This window comes from Tachypleus tridentatus, chromosome 8 (genome assembly GCF_004210375.1).
Source record: "Tachypleus tridentatus isolate NWPU-2018 chromosome 8, ASM421037v1, whole genome shotgun sequence".
Classification (NCBI taxonomy): Eukaryota; Metazoa; Arthropoda; class Merostomata; order Xiphosura; family Limulidae; genus Tachypleus; species Tachypleus tridentatus.
The window spans coordinates 112,895,161-112,913,997 of record NC_134832.1 but is presented as its reverse complement, the minus strand read 5'-3'; the positions used below and the strand labels follow the sequence as shown (position 1 = coordinate 112,913,997).

Genomic DNA, 18,837 nt, shown 5'->3' with positions numbered 1-18,837 from the left:
AAAAAATATGTTTAAAAACTTTCCACATCTGCTCAGTGTTGCTACATAACTTACCTAACCAATTAACAAAATATTATTCTTGTTGCATCCTTTCAAAACATGTTTTTTGAAATTTGTAACCAATATATTTTTTATTCTTTATCTCCATTTGCAGCAAAACATTGAATCTAATAAACCAATTATCATTTGCATCCAGATGTTTTCCAGCTCCAACCCTCTTGATAATTTCTGTATCTGAAATTAACAATAAATCTAAAATAGCATCTGTTTCTGATAGGTTCCTTGACTATTTGGTAAATAAAGTAATCTTGAAAAGATTCCAAAACGTTTGTCTTTATGGTTTGACTCTAACAGTTCCCAATATGTATGCCTGAAATTAGAATCGTCCAAAATTATTACTTCATTAACAACTTAAATCTTAATCGCATTGTAGAGATTCCACTAATTACATCAGCATCATTTGGTGGTCTCTAAGGAATTCTCACTGAATAGCTTTTCCCTTTTTATCCACTGATACAGACCCTAATGGATTTAAACTTCATACTATTATCTTTAGTATTTTCAATTACAACAGGATGTATCCTACATTTTGCATATACAGTCACTCTTCTCCTACCTCTTTAATATTCCATCCCTATTAAATAGCCAAAAACCCTCTACTTCAAAACAACCTCTATATTAAAATCATCTAGAGTTACTCATGTTTCAATATAAAAAATCGTCCATTCTTGCCAGTTATTCTGAGTTATCTTTTTCATTTCTAATACTTCTAGTATTACAATAGTAAGAATTAAACTTATCCTTATTACTCCTTCTATGCTTAGTACATATCTAAAACATTTCTTTGCCTCTTATTTGTTTTGCATTTAGTTTTCCTGATCCTTAATATTGTTTAGATTTAGTTTAAATCTTCTCTTACAGCTGAGTTAATAATCTTAGCAAGCAAGCCTGCCCTACCCTATGTAAATGTAAATCGTCCATTACAATAAATCTCCCTGTAACAACTGAACTGATCCCATAAGTCAACTAGAGTATCTGCTTATCTTTAAACCTAGCACTTAATCCTAGTGACATATTTATAGCTTTATCACTACAATTAATGTTTGGCAGTATCAATGATAAAACTAACTTATGGCCTTTTCAGTAAATGATTCTATAACTAACTGCATCTCTACAAGTTATCTTAATTACATTGTCTAATCTGTCACTTATATCCTTCATGTGTGTCACTGGGTAGCATAATCTTACTCTCATCTCCTTCTTTAACACACTGGTTATTGTACACACATGTCTATTCAAAGAATCACCTATAACTATATCCTCCTTTGGTGTTTCTTCCATTCAATAGTTCCTCATCCTCAGAGTCAACATAATAGGCATATTGTAACTAATTTCATTACGTTTTACTCTGATACTGTTCCTTTTACCTTCCTGAAAGTTACTGTTAGTTGATTTATCCCTTGCATCAAAAACTTAAGCTCCTTCTAAAATCCTGCTGTCATTTCTCTTTATCTATTGCCTCAACTTTATTAGGATGGCCTTTAACTTCTCCTCCAACCTACATAACATATAAATTGCATATGTTCATTATTAGTTATCTTAAAAGTATATGGTAGTTTCAAGTTCCCAAATAAAACACACACATTGCACTCAACACATGTAACAGCTGGAAACACTCAACTCCTACATTGGTCTGAACCACTGTATTTATAATTATGGTTTGACAATAAATATTCAGTATTAAATACCAGTTGTCTATTGTTAACACTAATGTTTAAGAACCAATTCTTAAGGACGTATTCTCATGATAACATTTCACAAGAAAATCATGAACGAATATATCATTATTATATGTGTGGGATCCAAATCTAGACAGGGGTTTCTGTTTTTGGAAACAATGATAAAGACATAGGTATAAAATGTTAATTGTCAATTATTTTAATTCTGAGACTTTGGACAACCATAAACACATTTTTCCGCCATTTATAATAATTTTGTGTTTCATTCCCAGACAAACAAGATCATACAGGATAAAATTTACATCTAAATTTTTCATATTATATAGTATAAACTTATAATACGTGCATTCTTTCTGAAACAAGAATTGACAGAATTCTTCAACTGAATTATAACAGTAATTTACCTCATGAATTTTTGTGATTAAAAAATATATTGTATTGTAACAGACGATGTGATGTATTTTAACTCTCTTACTCACATACCATTTTCATGATAAAATTTCCGTTTTCCGTGTGGTGGTATTTAGCAGATACTTGTAAAAATCAGAAAAATATATCAATAAGTATAAATTGAAAAGGGCGTGGCTGGTGGAATACATTTTGTCAAATAAGAATTAGACCTTTGATGTGTGTGAATGATTCATTCAATGTAGTGTTTCCTGGGAACATACAGCTTCATTATTTCAAGTTATGTTTCAAAACATTATATTTGATGCAATTTCAAAAAATTTCAAAAGAGAAGCCAAAAGTATACTGTCTAAATAATATTCGTGACTAGTCAGACACTTTGGAGAAAACTGCCATTTTTTAAACGAGATTAAGAAGGTTTAGAGTTTTAATATATATATTATGGAGAACTATCGCCAACTCTGAAGATCGTTAAACCAATAATTGACTAAACCTTAACCAAAGAATACCTTTTGAAGAAGACCAATCTTATAACGAAATTGCTTATAGAGGGAAGGGTTATGCCTCCACAGTAATTTACGTAAACTTTATTTTCATTTACTAATTATTTTCGAGAGGTCTCTGCCGAAAGGTTATCAAATTGAAATATGAGTGTGACAAATGGCAGCTGCAAACTGTCAAAAATGTGGATGGACCATTTATCCTAACAATGGGGATTGTACTTTAAACCTCAATTCTATTCAGGATGCTTATAAATTCCTTTGATGACTGAGAATATACTTTTTTGGAAGTACTTTACAAATTAGCAGAATTTGATTCCATACATAAAGAAGATTACAGACAATTATATCAGGAGATTGAATATCCTCCAAATCTACCACCTCTTGGGAAGTGGATAGACGATCTATATTAAATCTAAGATCTAATCTGTCTTTATTCGGTCCGAACCGGACTATGAACCTTGCAATCAATCAATAGTTTGTCCACAGAGTATTATTATCCTCTGATTTGCACTTAATGTTTGCAACTGTCTCAGTAATATACTGGAAAGCTACGATAACTGCCATAATACACATCTCACAACGTCTTTATGCTTTGGTAGACCGTGGCATTTTAGAAAAAGAACTCTACTCTTCTAACTTAGGTCTTAATATACAATTTTAATAACAGTATGTGTCATATATATCACTTAAAGAGTTTATGTCTAATCTATTTTTATTGCAGTGCATTATTGCACATATGTAAAAAGAGTATTTTTTTTATTTACGTAATATTTAATTGCGGTTGTGTTTTATTATTTTGACGGCCCAGCATATTTATGTGGTTGAGATGCTTGACTCCTAATCTTCAAATCTTCGTTCTACCAACTATACTAAATAAGCTTGCCTTTTCAGTCGTGGTGACGTTATAAAGTGACGGCCAATCCCACTATTCGTTGCTAAAAGAGTACCCCACGAGTTGGCGGCGAGTGGTGATCAGTATGTGCGTTCGTTCTAGCCCTTCACTGCTAAATTATGAACGGCTAGAGTAGAACACCTTCGTGCATTTGTGCGCGAAATCCAAACCAAGCCTGTTTCATCTTGTTTTTTATCTTTGTAGCTCCAATGTTAACGTCACATTGAAGGCCAAGTACTTTGGTTATGATTGCAGCAAACTGGAATGGTCAACACTGGTTACTTTAAAGGCGATTTCATAAGTTCTAAAATATATTTTGCATAAATACATACGCATAATTTAAGTATATAGTTTTGTCTTAGTTGATAAATAAAATACTTAATGTACTTATCTCGCCCTGTAGCAGGGATGCTGTGTTTCCCACCATATGAGTATTTGAGTGTAAAAAGTGTAACTGAAGTAGTATTCCTGAAATTTAATTGTATTTCGAAAAAAGTTAGGTTTTTTTGAAAACAACTGTTGTTACTTATAGTGAATTTACGCCAAAGGTGTGAGTCACACTTAAGGTCATTCAGAATGCTTAGAATTGGCATCAGTGTAACATGTATTATAGCTGCATGTGCTGTGCCTAGTTGTACAGTGTAAGGGAACCACCTTGTTGTCTATAGAAATTAAGATAACATGGTAACAACTTTGAATGATACTCTTAACATATATGGTGGTTATTATGTTAAATAATATCACTAAGAATGAAGAATTATATTTAAATGATTATGTGGGTTTGGGAGCTGCTAACGTGCTGCCTCACCTCTGGTAAATAAGTGAAAGCTAGAGATTGATGCAAATAGCCTATTTAGCTTTGCCATCCTTATTTTGTTAGTTGGTAAAAATGCTGGTTTATACCCGTTAAAATAAAATGTTCAAATTCGACTTCTTTGTGAACTTCATGAATATTTGTATTGTTACATACACTTTGTATAGGGCATTCATTAAAAGTGCTTTAAAGCAAATTAGTGCACAAATATGAATGTAACTGGTCAAGTAGCAAAGTATTGAAAAGACAATGTGAATAATTACAAATAAAAATATTACATTCTAAAGCAAAGCAGAATATCATGCTACGTATCAGAGGCGGTCACTAGGCTATGAAATAATCATTTGTGTATACAGATATATCAAAATACTGGCGTGTTTATTAATTTTTCAGTTAGTAACTCACAATGTTTTGTGTCATCGTGGAAAATGATTGAGTGTATTGAGTCAGAACATTGTTTCTCGCAGCACTTAATCAAGTTTTTCTTTCAGTGAATCACATTAACAAAATAACCAAATTATTGAGAAAATGGAGTTGCTTACGAAAGCATCAATTATTACTTCCTTAAGTAGTTCTTTTTTATGTAATGTGTCCCGTTTGAACAATTTTGCAACTTTATCGCTATCTTTGATGTGTATGATACTCCTATATAACTGAACATTCATTGTGATACTTCTAGATTTATGAGTGGATTAACTCCAAATTATCAGACTGAATGAAATATCAACATTTCAACCAAAATTTTTACATGGCAAAAAACAGAGAGAACAATAGATAACTGATATCTCTGTAGGTGTAGACGATATTCACATTCATTGTGATATTATAATCGGAGTATAACAAAATGTTGTAATTTAACGATATTTCCTACTCCATGGTTTATTCTATTTTTCATAGAAGTTAATTAGAATTGAGAAAAAACAAGTGCAATAGAGGCATATTTTAACAGATAATTTTTTATACAATAAGAATGAAGATTACAGATCGAAACGATTATTTAACCTACTTCAACAAAGAATCAGTAAATTACAAATCACTTTAAAGTACTAATTACTGTATTATAACAAACACGTTTTTTCTGTGAAAAGAGTGAAACATTATGAGAAATTTATTTATATTAATATTTTAAACAAAGGAAAAGCTAAAGGTCTTTAAATACTCTGAGTAACCTTCTAAAAATCATATTTCCACAATATAGAAATGAACTAAAAGAGTTATTTTGAAAAAAAAACAATCTGGAATCTAATAAGTGTACTTAATTATTATCGAAACATTGTAAAAGTTATGATAAAAACAGCATTGTGAACTTAGAGTCTTTATTGATTGAAAAGAATTAGTTCAATATTAAATCAAAATTAGGAGTATAAAAGATAAAATTTCATGTAGTGGTTATATTTCTTTAGAATTAAAAATTATGAAGAAAGATGGTTCCTCAATTTGATAGATTATGTAATACTCACCGAAATAGGAAGCATCTTTTATACTTTCTGAATTACAAATTCATGAAATACGGATTGAAGAAATTCAATTATCTTACCTCGTCGCTCGTGAGGTACAACAATTAATACATTTCACAAACGATTACACACGTAGCAACTGTCTATTCTGACAGTTATTATTCTGCATCGATACTCCAAATTTGCCAAACAAACAGATTTTAACTTTGTAAAATTATTTTTGTACTTTTTTGTCATACAAAAAAGTGTAACAATTGAGGAATACTTTTTTGTTATCTTTTCGAAAATTTTTATATACAGTACTGTACAAGAGCGTTAAGACGAGAATATTTTGTCATTCTTTTTATTTTATGGAAATAATCATTCCATGTCATTACAGAATGTAAATTTCAACACTTTGGTAATGCTTCAGTGCTTGATGTTGACGAATGAATGAACCATTGTTAATTGTGTACTGCGAAAGTCCCGAGTGTTATTTTAATTTGTAGAAGATTCTCTAGTATAAGAATCAACAACATAAGTTTCACGAAAACACTAACATATCTTGAAATATTGTTGCCAACTGAGAATCTCGTTTCAAAGCTTTTTAATGGTAACCAAACCAACGCGGAGAAGAGGTACATATTGATGGTTTGTTATGATTAGTATACGATATACTAATATACGATATATAAGAAACATAGCAGTGGTTGGAACAATATTGATATTTATACAACGATTTATATTCAAGAAACACATTTCTTCTCATCTCCAATAATCTGATTCTCATACTAAAAGAACCTCGAGTAACAGTAGTTACTTCATAGACAGAAGCATCAGAAGAAGGTTTCAATAATCTCGCCTCTGTGCCTTTTCCTACTTATAAATGTTTTTGGATGATTTGATATATGTATGGCTAATTTGTGAATTTCTTGACAATGGACGTTTAACTAGATAAATTTAAGGATCGACAGACTCTCATCAAAACAAGATGTTATTCTATATCAAACGTTTTGCAATTCACTTTTATTTTGGAATTTTGTCAGTTCAGGTTTAAATTTATTTTTGTGAATATTGGAGGTCGTCTCCTCTCGGCAATAGTTTGCATTGCTTGTATTTAAGCAAAATATATACACAATGGGCTATTTGTACTCGGTGCATCACGGGTGTCGAAACTCGATTTATAACTTTATTGCTTTGTAGAGATTCCGTAGTGCCACGGGGGAGCGCCTTGGTAATACTGCAAAGTTTTACATTAACCAACATCAGATACTTGTTTTGTTCGTTGTGTGTGTGTGTGTGTGTGTCTAATAGAACAAAGTGAAATGTGTTTATGGTTTACCCAGCCATTCAGTATTTAGTGATTTATAACAAGATTTCTTTTGACATACAAAAAGACCGCAGATTGAAAGGAGTATTCAAACAGGATGACGGAGCGGAGGCTCTCATAATCGTCTCATACAGATGTTATATATCTGTAAATTAACAAACAAAGACTAATAACGCCAGGAATTGAATCCAACAAAGTCGGTGTACTTATGTTTACGATTAATTTTCCTACAGAGCTATATATATATATATGTTTGTGTGTGTGTGTGTGTGCGAACTTTTTTTGTATCAATTTAAGTTTCTTTGCCATTCACATTTTTACTTTTGTAAACCAAAATGATCGTACAGGATGTGCTGAAGAAAGTATGAGTATTAGTAGTTTTCGTTGTGTTAAGATAATCTTAATTATTAGAAAGATGGAAACGAATCTCATATAATTTTAAATGAACGTCTTAGGCAAAGATGTTGTATTATACATAACTTGTTTTCATCTGTATAATAAGAATGGGTGACTATTTTTTCATTTTTTATTTGTTCACAAACTTATATGTTCGACATCTTTTCTAAACATTACTGAGTTGGTTAAACCACGACATGGGGTAGAATAAGTATTACAACATTAGATTACAAACAACCTCTTTCAGAAAAAATCAGTAACCCCAAGATTAAAAGAAAAAAAGAACATCAAATATGATTACTTCAGGTATAATTTATTAATGTCCAAAAACAGTGGTTTTATATTTTCATTAGCATTTCCTAGGAAATGTCTAGCACGGATTTTTTATGATGAACTATGACACAAATATAATAAAAAATGTAGAAATTTCAACACTTTTCTAAAGTAATAAATATAATTACAATTTTGGCAACACCAACTACATAATTAAAGAAACCACAAAGTTGCAAAACATTGTGGCGTTGTTACTTTCTAAACCGAATTACGATTATTACAGAATTAGTGAATATGAAAGAAATCGTTGCCAAGATTCTCTGCAAAATTATGAGACAAACTAATGGTACATTCTAAAACTAATAAAGTAAAAAAATATATATATACACTTATATACGTGCATATATCATCAAATATTTATTATGCTTCTAATATTTGTTAATGAAGAACAAGTTTAACCATAAAAAAACAACTTCAAGTGAAAATCACTTATCTCCAATGTAATGGGGAAATTAACAAAGTGAAAAGTTTCCTCAGTGTTGTTATTTTGTTACATAATTAAAAAAAAACGTTTTTCTCAGCAGAAAGTACTTATAATACTTGTAAGGACTTTTCATTATAAGATGACGCAACAATCTATGTAAAATATTTTGACAAAAGAAAATCTCATCACGACAAATTTATTGCTTTTATATATAAGGTGCTAGATATGCAACTCTCTAACCTACTCTGACAAGAAACATCTCTGATATTTAACAATACAAATAATATGTATTATCTTATTGCTTATAAACGTCCTTTACTTACATTAACTTTTCATTTATGTTCATGAACATGCACTACTGTCATTTGATATGCTGATAATTTAAATGCCATAAATATGATATATATATAAAGAAAGGTATGGTGAACTAAAGAATTATATCATTCTCATTTTACTGAATATGAACTAATAAAAGTTTCTAACGAAATAAGAAAAACGTGTTAAGAATGTGTAAAACATTTAACACTTTCTAATGGTTTTAACAGTCAGAATGTAATTTGACTCTAAAACATAAAGGACAATACATATAGATTCAGTATTTTAGAACTCTACTGGCATAAATAGGAATACCTGCGATTCTATCCCAACAATATAATGATGTGATAACTACGACTTCTGCCGTGTTTAAAACAGAAAGTTTAATTAATTAAAGCACTTGCTGAGTACCTGCTGTTTAACATTTCTTCTCGTCTTAGACTTCATTTCCAAAAATAAAGAATAAGAAACTGTCAGTTATCTAAAAACAATGCCATTTATTAGATATCGCATGCATTTATTTCTATTTGTACGTATATAGAAAGTTTAGTTCTATGTTTGTCATAAATCAGTTGTTCAAATATAATTATAAAAAGAAACTACTATCTCTCGTCAAGTATCTAAGTAAATGTCCGACCTGTACCAAATGAAAGGGGAATAATTTACATTAAGAATATTTCTAGCTTATAAAGTTATCGTTGCTGATGTATTACTAATAGTAAATAAGTTATCATGCCGAACAAATCAATGATTTTTCTTATGATCCTATTGCAATTAAAGAACTCAATATGAAGCTGGCGTCATCTTTCATAGACACCGTATACTCTTTAGTTAAGATCGCTGGTATTGTTGTATGTATATGTCGTGGTATTGGAGGATATAAAAGAAGATAGAACAATAATGGTAACAAATATGTCATATGAAAGTATATACCTGTAACGATATAACAAAGCATCATTTTAAAAATACAATAAGATATTAGTGTTTCAATGACATTAAAAAATGAAAAAACACTTTGTTTCAATTTAAAGCTACATAAATGTGATTTAAGTAAGTTACACAAAACAATGTAAATTTGGACACCAAAATAAGATTCATATGTGTTTAATTAAAGGAAAGCCTCATCTAGCTGTTTGCTATGTACATCAAAGGGAAATGAAACTGCGATTTCAGCATTGTAGGGCTGCTGTCTTACTAAAGGATTCATTAATTGACTGTTATGCGCAAACCAACACAATGAACTGTTTGTACTGTGCATCTACAGGTATCGAAACCCCGTTTTTGAAAGTGTGATTTGGCTGATATATCGCTGTGTCACTAGGATGACCAACTGATGGAACTAAATTAATATATATGTATATATAGATAAATAGATAGTTAGATAGATAGATATTTATAAGTTTTCGAATGAATAAATCATATTTTTTATCCAATACTTTTCTTAAATAACATGTTAATTTTCCCAAAAAGAGAATATTACGTTTATTACAATTAAACTCATCTGCTAACGGGGGTATGTTTCTACTAATGTAAGTGTGTGAACAATATATTTATGAAGGTTTTTATATGCTCTTGAGAACATTTCATACAAACGTCGTGTATAACTGAGAATTAACAGCTTAACTTTGGGCTAATTTAACTAAGTGCTCAAGGTCACACTAAAAGTGAACCACTTTCGTTGCAATGGTTGGAAATTAGGAATTTCAAAAACGATAAAAATTTAAGAACACGTACTTTCGTTGGAATGGTTGGAAATTAGGAATTTCAAAAACGATAAAAATTTAAGAACACGTACGACACATTTGCGTGAGTTTTGAGAATGAAATATTGTTCGTTGAAGATTTTGGATTTGTCACTACAAAGGTGGATAGCATATATCTTAGGATATGGGTATTAAAGATTTTACAAATAAAGAAGAAATCAACGTTTTGAACTTCTTAGGTCACTTTCAGGGTAACAAAGTTAACTTACATAAAACAATGCAAGTTTGAACACCAAAATAAAATTTGTTTGTGTTTAATTTAAAAAAAAAAGCCACATTGAGCTTTTGCTGTGTCCATCACTATAGATGTGTGATTAATAAGTCGTTTTTCTGAATAGGAATGGGATTTTTTCAACCCTTTGAGACGCTACTACATTTTAGGTATTTTGAGGATACATTATGTATGAGTATTTAGCCAGAACGACGAATTGAAATCTGTTAACACTAATCAATGGAAGTTTAAGGATACTAATACTGTAATTTGATGTTTTTATTTTTCAAAATTTAATGTTTGAAAACCAAAAAAATTATTAATCTGCACACCCCACCAGCAAGTCTTAGCAAGGCTTAGTGATAGTATTTACGGCCGAGTATAGAATATCGCCTGCTGGTACAGCAGTAAGATTACAGATTTACCTCCCTATAATCAGAGGTTCGATTCCATTCGGTGAACACAACAAATAGCCCGGGATGGTTTTGTTATAAGATAAACACACACGCACACACGGGAGTTTAAAATGTAGTTATTCGGGTACATACTCGAAAACAATGCTTTTTCAAGGTATTTTTCACTTTCTATGTGATAAGAAATACAGGTTGTTCGGAAAGTCACTGTGTACTTATATATTTATTAACAGATATGTTTCAATATAGAATACAGGAGGTAAATATGAATGACAATTATAAACAATGTTGAAACTGAACCCCGATAGCATCAATACAGGCCTGGATCCTTCATATTTTATTCAGTGTATTTCAAGCATGCAACTGTTTGCGGTGTTTAGAAAAAAAAATAATATAATGTATAATATTAATGCATAACTAAAATTTAAACATTTATGAGTAAACAATAATATGTAACGTAAGGTGGCCGAAATAGTGTACTTTTGTTGGCCAATACATAGTTACGCTTTCTACCTTTTTATTATTCTTGTTGTCTAAACTGACGTAAATCTAAAACCACATTATACAATTTCGATTTTTGAGTCAGAGAGAAGAATTTTTAATCTCAAAATGAAAATCACTTTGCCCTCGTACCAGTAAAAAAAAATCGACAATTCCACGAACATATATTAATAAAAAATCCTTCACTGAAAAATGATTTTTCTTGTGCAAAAGCCTTGTAATGTTTACTAAAACTCTACCAAATTCTGTGAAGATATAATTAATATATTAGAAGTTACTAGTATGTGTGTGTGGATGTTTTCTTATAGCAAAGCCACAGCGAGCTATCTTCTAAGCTCAGCGAGAGGAATCGCACCTCTGATATTTGCGTTGTAAATCCATAAACATACCGTTTTACTAGCGGAAAGCAAGTTACTAGTATGTAAACTGTAACGAGTACAGATGGTTATGAGTTACGTACGATAAGCCAAGGCAATGTCCGTAAACTTAAGTCAGAAAAAGTCAAGAAACGGAAAATATTCCAGCCAAATAATAGAGCCGAATTAAATGGTAAACCTCCAAACAAACCACCGGCATGTCCAGGTGGTTAAGACACGCGACTCGAAATTGGAGGGTAGCGGGTTCGAATCCACGTTACACCAAATATGCTCGCTCTTTCAGCCATGAGGGCCGTTAATACGTAACGGTAAATCCCACCTTTTATTGGTAAAACAGTAATCGAAGAGTTAGCGATAGGTGATGATGACAAGTTGCCTTCCATCTGGTCTCACACTGATAAGTTAGGGATCGCTACCGCATATAGTCCTCGTGTAGCTTTGGGCGAAATTAAAAACAAACTAAACAATTTTAAGAAATATATTTCATGCACTTCAAATTCCATCCAAATTCAATAACTACTTAATAAAATGAAAACATACAGCTATTGTAAGACATAAAGAATTTCATAGAGCATTACAAGTAAAGAATATCAAATAGCTTCAGATAATGTTTAACATATCTCTCTAAAAGTGTTTGGAGTTTAAGATATCTCTATTTAGGTGGTTCTTGGAATATCTCCGAGTTTTCTTTGCATTTCAAACTCTCTACTGATGCCCGCGCCATCCCTTGACCAATTTAAGATATAATCACAGCATAAAATTAAGAAAAAATCTACAAACTGAAGACGTTTTAAAATATTCAATTAAAATATTTATTTAAAATAATCAACGTTTGTAAAAGTCTCTCTATATGTTTGAACAACGTTTCATGTAACCTAGAGGCGTGCGAGAAATAAACAGTTAATGTATTACTTTAGTAGAAAGCCTATTTCAGGTGACACAATTTTACAATTCACAAATGAACATCGCGCCATCTACATAATTCCTGATTTTATAATCCTTCATCCTTATTTAGGGAAATTTGATTTTACCGTGTTTCATTATTTCTATAGTTTTCTAATATTTCTAGAACTCGAACTAATTGCTTGAGACAAAATAACCGTTTTCGTTTTTTTTGGTTTTTTTTGCTAAGGAATGTATTGAAAAGAGTTTTAAACGATAACTTTGTAAAAATGGAATGCTCATGAGGAACTGGAGGCAACAAAATGTATCAACTTCAAAGAAGGAGGCTTTATTTTATCAAATTACTGTTTTAAAAGCATATCGTTCGCAAATATTGAAAGGTGCCTATGAACTACCCTTGGGAAGTCATTTAGGAGTCAACAAGACCCGTAACAAAATTATGAGATATTTATTATAACCAAAAAAATTAGGAAAGATGTTTCTCGGTTTTTCAAAAATTGTCATACCTGTCAATTGGTTGGAAACTCTAACCATAAATTTTTTTTTCTTGGAAATCTATCCCAGCATTCGAAGATATCTTTCGTCGTGTGATTATTGACTCTGTTGGGTCCATTCCAAAAATTCCATTAAAACATCAGTATTTGTTGACAATTATGTGTGCATCCACTCGATTTTCTGAAGTTATCATCCTCTTAAGAAATATTTCAGCAAAAATCTAAGGCACTGATTAATTACTTTACTTTTGTTGACTTGCCTTATGAAATTCAATGTAATAAAGGATCAAATTTTATGTCGGGGTTTTTCAACAAATCGTTTACCAGCTCGTCGCTAAACAGATGAGATCTAACACCTACCATCCTGAATCGCAAGGTGTTCTTGAAAGATTCTAGTCTACCTTAAAAATATTATTCGGACTTATTCTATTGATAATGAGAGGGACTTGTATGAAGGAGTTAATTTATTATTATTTGCTATTCGTGAGTCAGTTCAAGAGTCGTTAGAGTTTAGTCCATTCAATTTGATGTCTGGCCATTCAGTGCGTTGTCCTTTGAAATTACTGAAAGAACAGTAGTTTACAGATAACCCGAAAGAAATGTATTTACTGAATTATGTTTCCAGGTTTCGGTCCAGATTTGCGGATTCTTGTGAAGTGAAAAATCAACTTGCAACCTTATTTAAGGAATATGTGTGTATATTTTCGGACGTTCTAAATCAAACCAATATTGCTATTTATGATTTTACGTAGGACAAAATTCTCTTGTGAAACAACGTCCCTATCGTGTGTATCCAATCAAGACTGATAAAATGCGTGAAGAAATATCTTATGAGCTGGAGAATTCCATTACACAACCGAGTGAAAGTAATTGGTATTCATCTTTTGTTCGGTGGTATTTTGCATAGACATTCGCAAAACTAATGCTTTAACAAAGACAAATTCTTATTCCATTCCAAAAATGGAAAATTGTATTGCTAAAATAGGAAAGACTCGTTGTATCACAAAATGTGACCTGCTTAAGGGAAACTGGGATGTTCACTAACTAACCTAGCAAAAGAAATCTCTGCTTTCATCACTGCTGATGGATTATACCAGTACTATTTAATGCCAATTTGGAATGAAAAATTCTTATGCAATTTTCAGAGAATGCTGAATCAATGTCTCAACACACTGTTGGAAATTTGTATTTGTGTTGATCATATTGTAATTTACAGTAACACCTGGAAAGAACACTAATGTGTATGACGTGGTGTTTTTGAAATGACTAAGAAAGTCAATACCACTGTAAATATGGCAAAAAGTGATTTTTCAAAGGCCAAAGTTGTTTAGCTAGGTCATTGTCAAGATGCTCCAATACAAGACAAAGTTGATTGCGTTGTGAATTATCCAACCTCAATAAACTGGAAAAGCTTGATGATATTTTTAGGAATGGTTGGTTATTATAGAAAGTTTGGTAAACGTTTTTTGACGTCACTGTATTATTAATAAATCTAGTGAAAAAATAACAAAAACAAGTTGTCTGAAAATGCCAATATGCTATTAATAATATTATATTTTCATTGTACACTTACCTTGTACTGATGGCACCAAACTTTGATAAGCCTTCCGAATTCGCTGTTGATGGCACAAATTGTCGCGCTGACCCAATTCTGTCGCATTTCAAAAACAGAGATACTGAACACCATATTTGTTATTTTTCTAAAATGTTTAATTTTCACCAAAAGAATTACTCAACCGTGGATAAAGAAACATTGGCTTCAGAATATTTCAATACATGTGTATCTGCATTTCAACAATATATTGTCACTTACACTGATCACAACCCATCAAAGATTTGAACCAAATGAAAGGTCAGAAAAGAAAGCTGTTAAATGGAAGTTTAACATTAATATAATATGATGTGAAGATAATCCTCGTCAAAGGGGTTGATACATCTGTGCTAATGCACTTTCACGTGAAGTGTAATTTTATTATCATAAGCTTATTTGTATCGTGTCATATATATTTGAGATAATTTTTAAAGTTGTATAATTAGTTGACGATGTATTGTATTTAATCCATTGGTCGCAGTATATATGTATATATACATATAAGATCTCAGTTAACTCTGCCTGAGAGCTGGGAATTGCTTTCAATATAATTAAAAAGGTTTCCTGTTGATGTTGAAATTTTATATAAAAAGGATTTAATACCCCAAAGAAATAATTGCTCACTTTTTATCAAATTAGAGAAAAGATTATAAAGATCAAATTAATTTTTGTATAAAATATGTCACAGGTAAAAGTTATACTTCAGGTCATTTACATAATTGGAAATATTATTGTCTAGTTTTAATGAAGTTTCTTACAAAATCGAATCATTCTCTGATGACAGCTTACAGAAAGTCTGACAAATTTAGCTAAAATTAAGATCATACTAAAAGTTAACCATTTTATCTTTTCCGTAGCTGAAATATCAAGAAAATCAACTTTCAAACTATTAAAAGGTAAGCTACTGATTAGCGATGTGCAATTTGAACTAGGAAGAGTTAACAGCTACTTTTTGTATACGGATTCACATGCTACATTTCAATTGATATGAAAAGCAAATAGGAATAAAGCTATTCCAACTTAGTGTTGAGGTGTTTTAAAAGCATCAGACGTTAACATTTTTTTTTCGCATAAAAATTCATTTATCATTCAAGAATTTCATATTTTTACTTGAAGGTGTGAAAAGTTACAGATTTTTTAGTTTATTCTACTGAATTAAAGAAGTAAGCTTTCTCTATTACACTGTTAAAACCCAGGGATAGATTTCCCGCGGAGTACAGAAGAACAAATGTTCTGTTTTTTAGATTTACGGAAAATTCAAAACCATTGTTTTAGATATTCAACAGATAAATACTCAATTTTAAAGATGAGGTGCATTAAATTTGGTTTTATTTGGAAGTAGAGTGGAGATTCAATTTAAATCGATTTAATCAAAGTGTCTATATATATATTATATTAAACATTATACAAATTATACTTGTCCCTAAAAATGTTCTGTTTCAAGAATATTTAAATTCAGAATTAAAGGAAATAAATTTTTTTTTATCATATTTTAAGTTCATCTGTTATGTTCTGTTGTGGTATACAGAGTGCATAATTCTTATTATTTACGATATGCACGCGTCTTACTGACGTAAAGACAGTGCAAACTGAAAAATTAAACATTCTTTATATGATATAATTTTAGTATCTGATGACTGACTGACACACACAAATCAGATTACAAATCAAGTTCCTTAACCACCAGGGTATACAGTACCTAAACGTTAGTGAAAACAAACGTTTTGTCACTTAAATATCAAAGACATTAATTTCTTGTTTATTCCTTGTGAAAAGGGGTTAAATACTTCAAAACACTTTGTAGGACTTTTTGAATTTGAAAGGTTGATCTCTGTATTTTTCATTAAAATTTGGAGAGGCGGCGAATAGGAAAAGATTTCCAAAATGGGTGAAGAGAGATAGTTCACCTATGACCGCCAGAGGGGTAACTAAAACAATTGTGTTAGACAAAAGAATCTGCTCCCGAAACAATATATTCTTTACAGAGCATTATTCTTATCAACTCAAAATTGTTCAGAACAGCCTTCCCAAACAAAATTGTGCCATCTCTGTAAACATAAAGTATGAAATAAGACCTCTTAACTTAACGCTGAATCATTAATGAGTCATAATTATTCACCGTGGACAAAGAAAACGAAACCTTAAAAACATTCTTTGTTTTCCTGTAAATTTTGTCGCATGTGAATGTTTCAGTATTAAACGTCTTGCTTATAATTACAACAGGGATATATAACAATGACCAAACAAAATATTAAATGTTTTTATTGACATTTTCGGTAAAGAGAACCAGCTTACATCTTAAGAGACGTGTTTAGTATAAGTACAAGAATAAAAGAAATAAATCAGTTTCCAGCTCTCACAGGTTAAACAGAAGACCCTGAAAAATAAAGTTTTATACAAGAAAAAATGAATCATGTGATAATCTTTTGGCTTTAGTTATTTTTTGGCCAACTGTAATTTTCATAACCTACTTCTAGTTGTACAGAAGTATGTCTGCTGATTTACAACGATTCCGAGTTTTAGTATCTGAAGTAGGCATATCGCAGAGAAAATCCATGTTGCATCTTTGTACTTAAAAATCAATTGAATCTATTAAAAACTTAACAATCTATTCAAACCTTATCGTGCTATATCGGTTTATTATTGTTGTTTGGATTGATGCAAAACCACATTGAGCTATTTCCAGTGACCAAAGCGATGAATCTAACCCCGGATCGTAGAGTTGTGAGTCCATAAACTTAACACTATCCTACCAGCGGGTATATGTTTGTTATTATAGAAAGTAATTTCAATTAATTTTTCCAACACCCCATGACCTTCATCGTGTCATCCTGTATCACAATGTCAGGTTTGATGCTGATTCATCAAGAAATTTGAACAAATAGACATTTACAAACATTAACGTTTATTTATATAAATAAATACTATTTCCAGTTTGAAACGTTTTAATCTCATATACGTTGTAAGTTTGAGAAAATAATATAAAATACACGAGCTCAACAACAGAAAATAATACCAAAATATGTTACTTAAAACAAATCAATCGCGAGAAGCAAAGGAAGAAAGTAATGTACTGCCAGTAAGAACCAAAAGCTATTTTTATTTCTGTGAGTTAATGATATTACGTATTATCATTGACCCCAGACGAATCTCCGAATTATTATTTTACATATTACGATTGACATCAAACTTAGTTAATTTCTAATTTAAATTTAGGAGTCGATTAAATGTTGATATGTATTACATTTATGATATTTGCCAACAATATTGATACACGGAATTCTCTTTTTTAACAAAAATATATTTTAACATATAAACAACAATAAAATTTATAATTACAGTTATTTTAAATAATGATTTTAACAGATTCAGTGTTATAAATTTATATTAATATCTACATTTGTTTCCCTTTGATGCGAGTGACGTATATTGTTGGATATTTATTGCAGAAGCCCGCCTGTTATCAAAATTTACACATGATTCTCGAGATCAAGAATTAACAATATATGCTTCTAAGTGGCGTGAAGCCAGCTAAGAAAAGAAAGCGCTGGCTTAAGAGAGGTGTAACAATATCAATTCAGGATTACTTTGCTCGTCGTGTATTTGGTTCGTCGCTAAAATATTCAGTATTAGACCTATAGTATATAGATCAATATTGGTAATAACTAAATAAACTTCTAAATTCAAATTTTCGGTTATACGAAATCGTAATACGTAACGAACGTAACAAAATAAATCGGATATTCGTCCGAGATAAATAATAATAATACGAAACTTGATTTATATAGTTCTATTCTTCACAGGTCTCACACGTCACTTACAAGATAAATTTTCAGGAATGAAAGAACAGAACCTAATGCCCTCTTATTAATATTTGAAGTTAATTTTATTATGTTAAATGGTTAATTATGTTCAACATCTGCAAACACTTCTAATCAAGTATCTCTAAATACCAGATTAATAAATTCTAACTACAGTTAGAACTTCCCAGGTTT

The 18,837-nt window shown here is 30.8% G+C and overlaps 1 protein-coding gene across 2 annotated transcripts in view; it reads right to left on the bottom strand.

Moving 5' to 3' along the window:
- The window catches only part of LOC143223228 (zinc transporter 7-like), a 66,023-nt gene extending 49,346 nt beyond the window's left edge, over positions 1-16,677 (bottom strand). Inside the window, exon 1 of one of the 2 annotated variants that reach the window (XM_076450875.1) lies at positions 14,825-16,677. In XM_076450875.1, the coding sequence (XP_076306990.1) occupies positions 14,825-14,938 (114 nt within the window). In that variant the 5' untranslated portion in view covers positions 14,939-16,677. Of the gene's footprint in view, positions 1-1,427; positions 1,660-14,824 lie in introns of those variants that run through there. The other variant, XM_076450876.1, reaches the window with a different exon arrangement.
- Between the last annotated feature and the right edge of the window lie 2,160 nt (positions 16,678-18,837).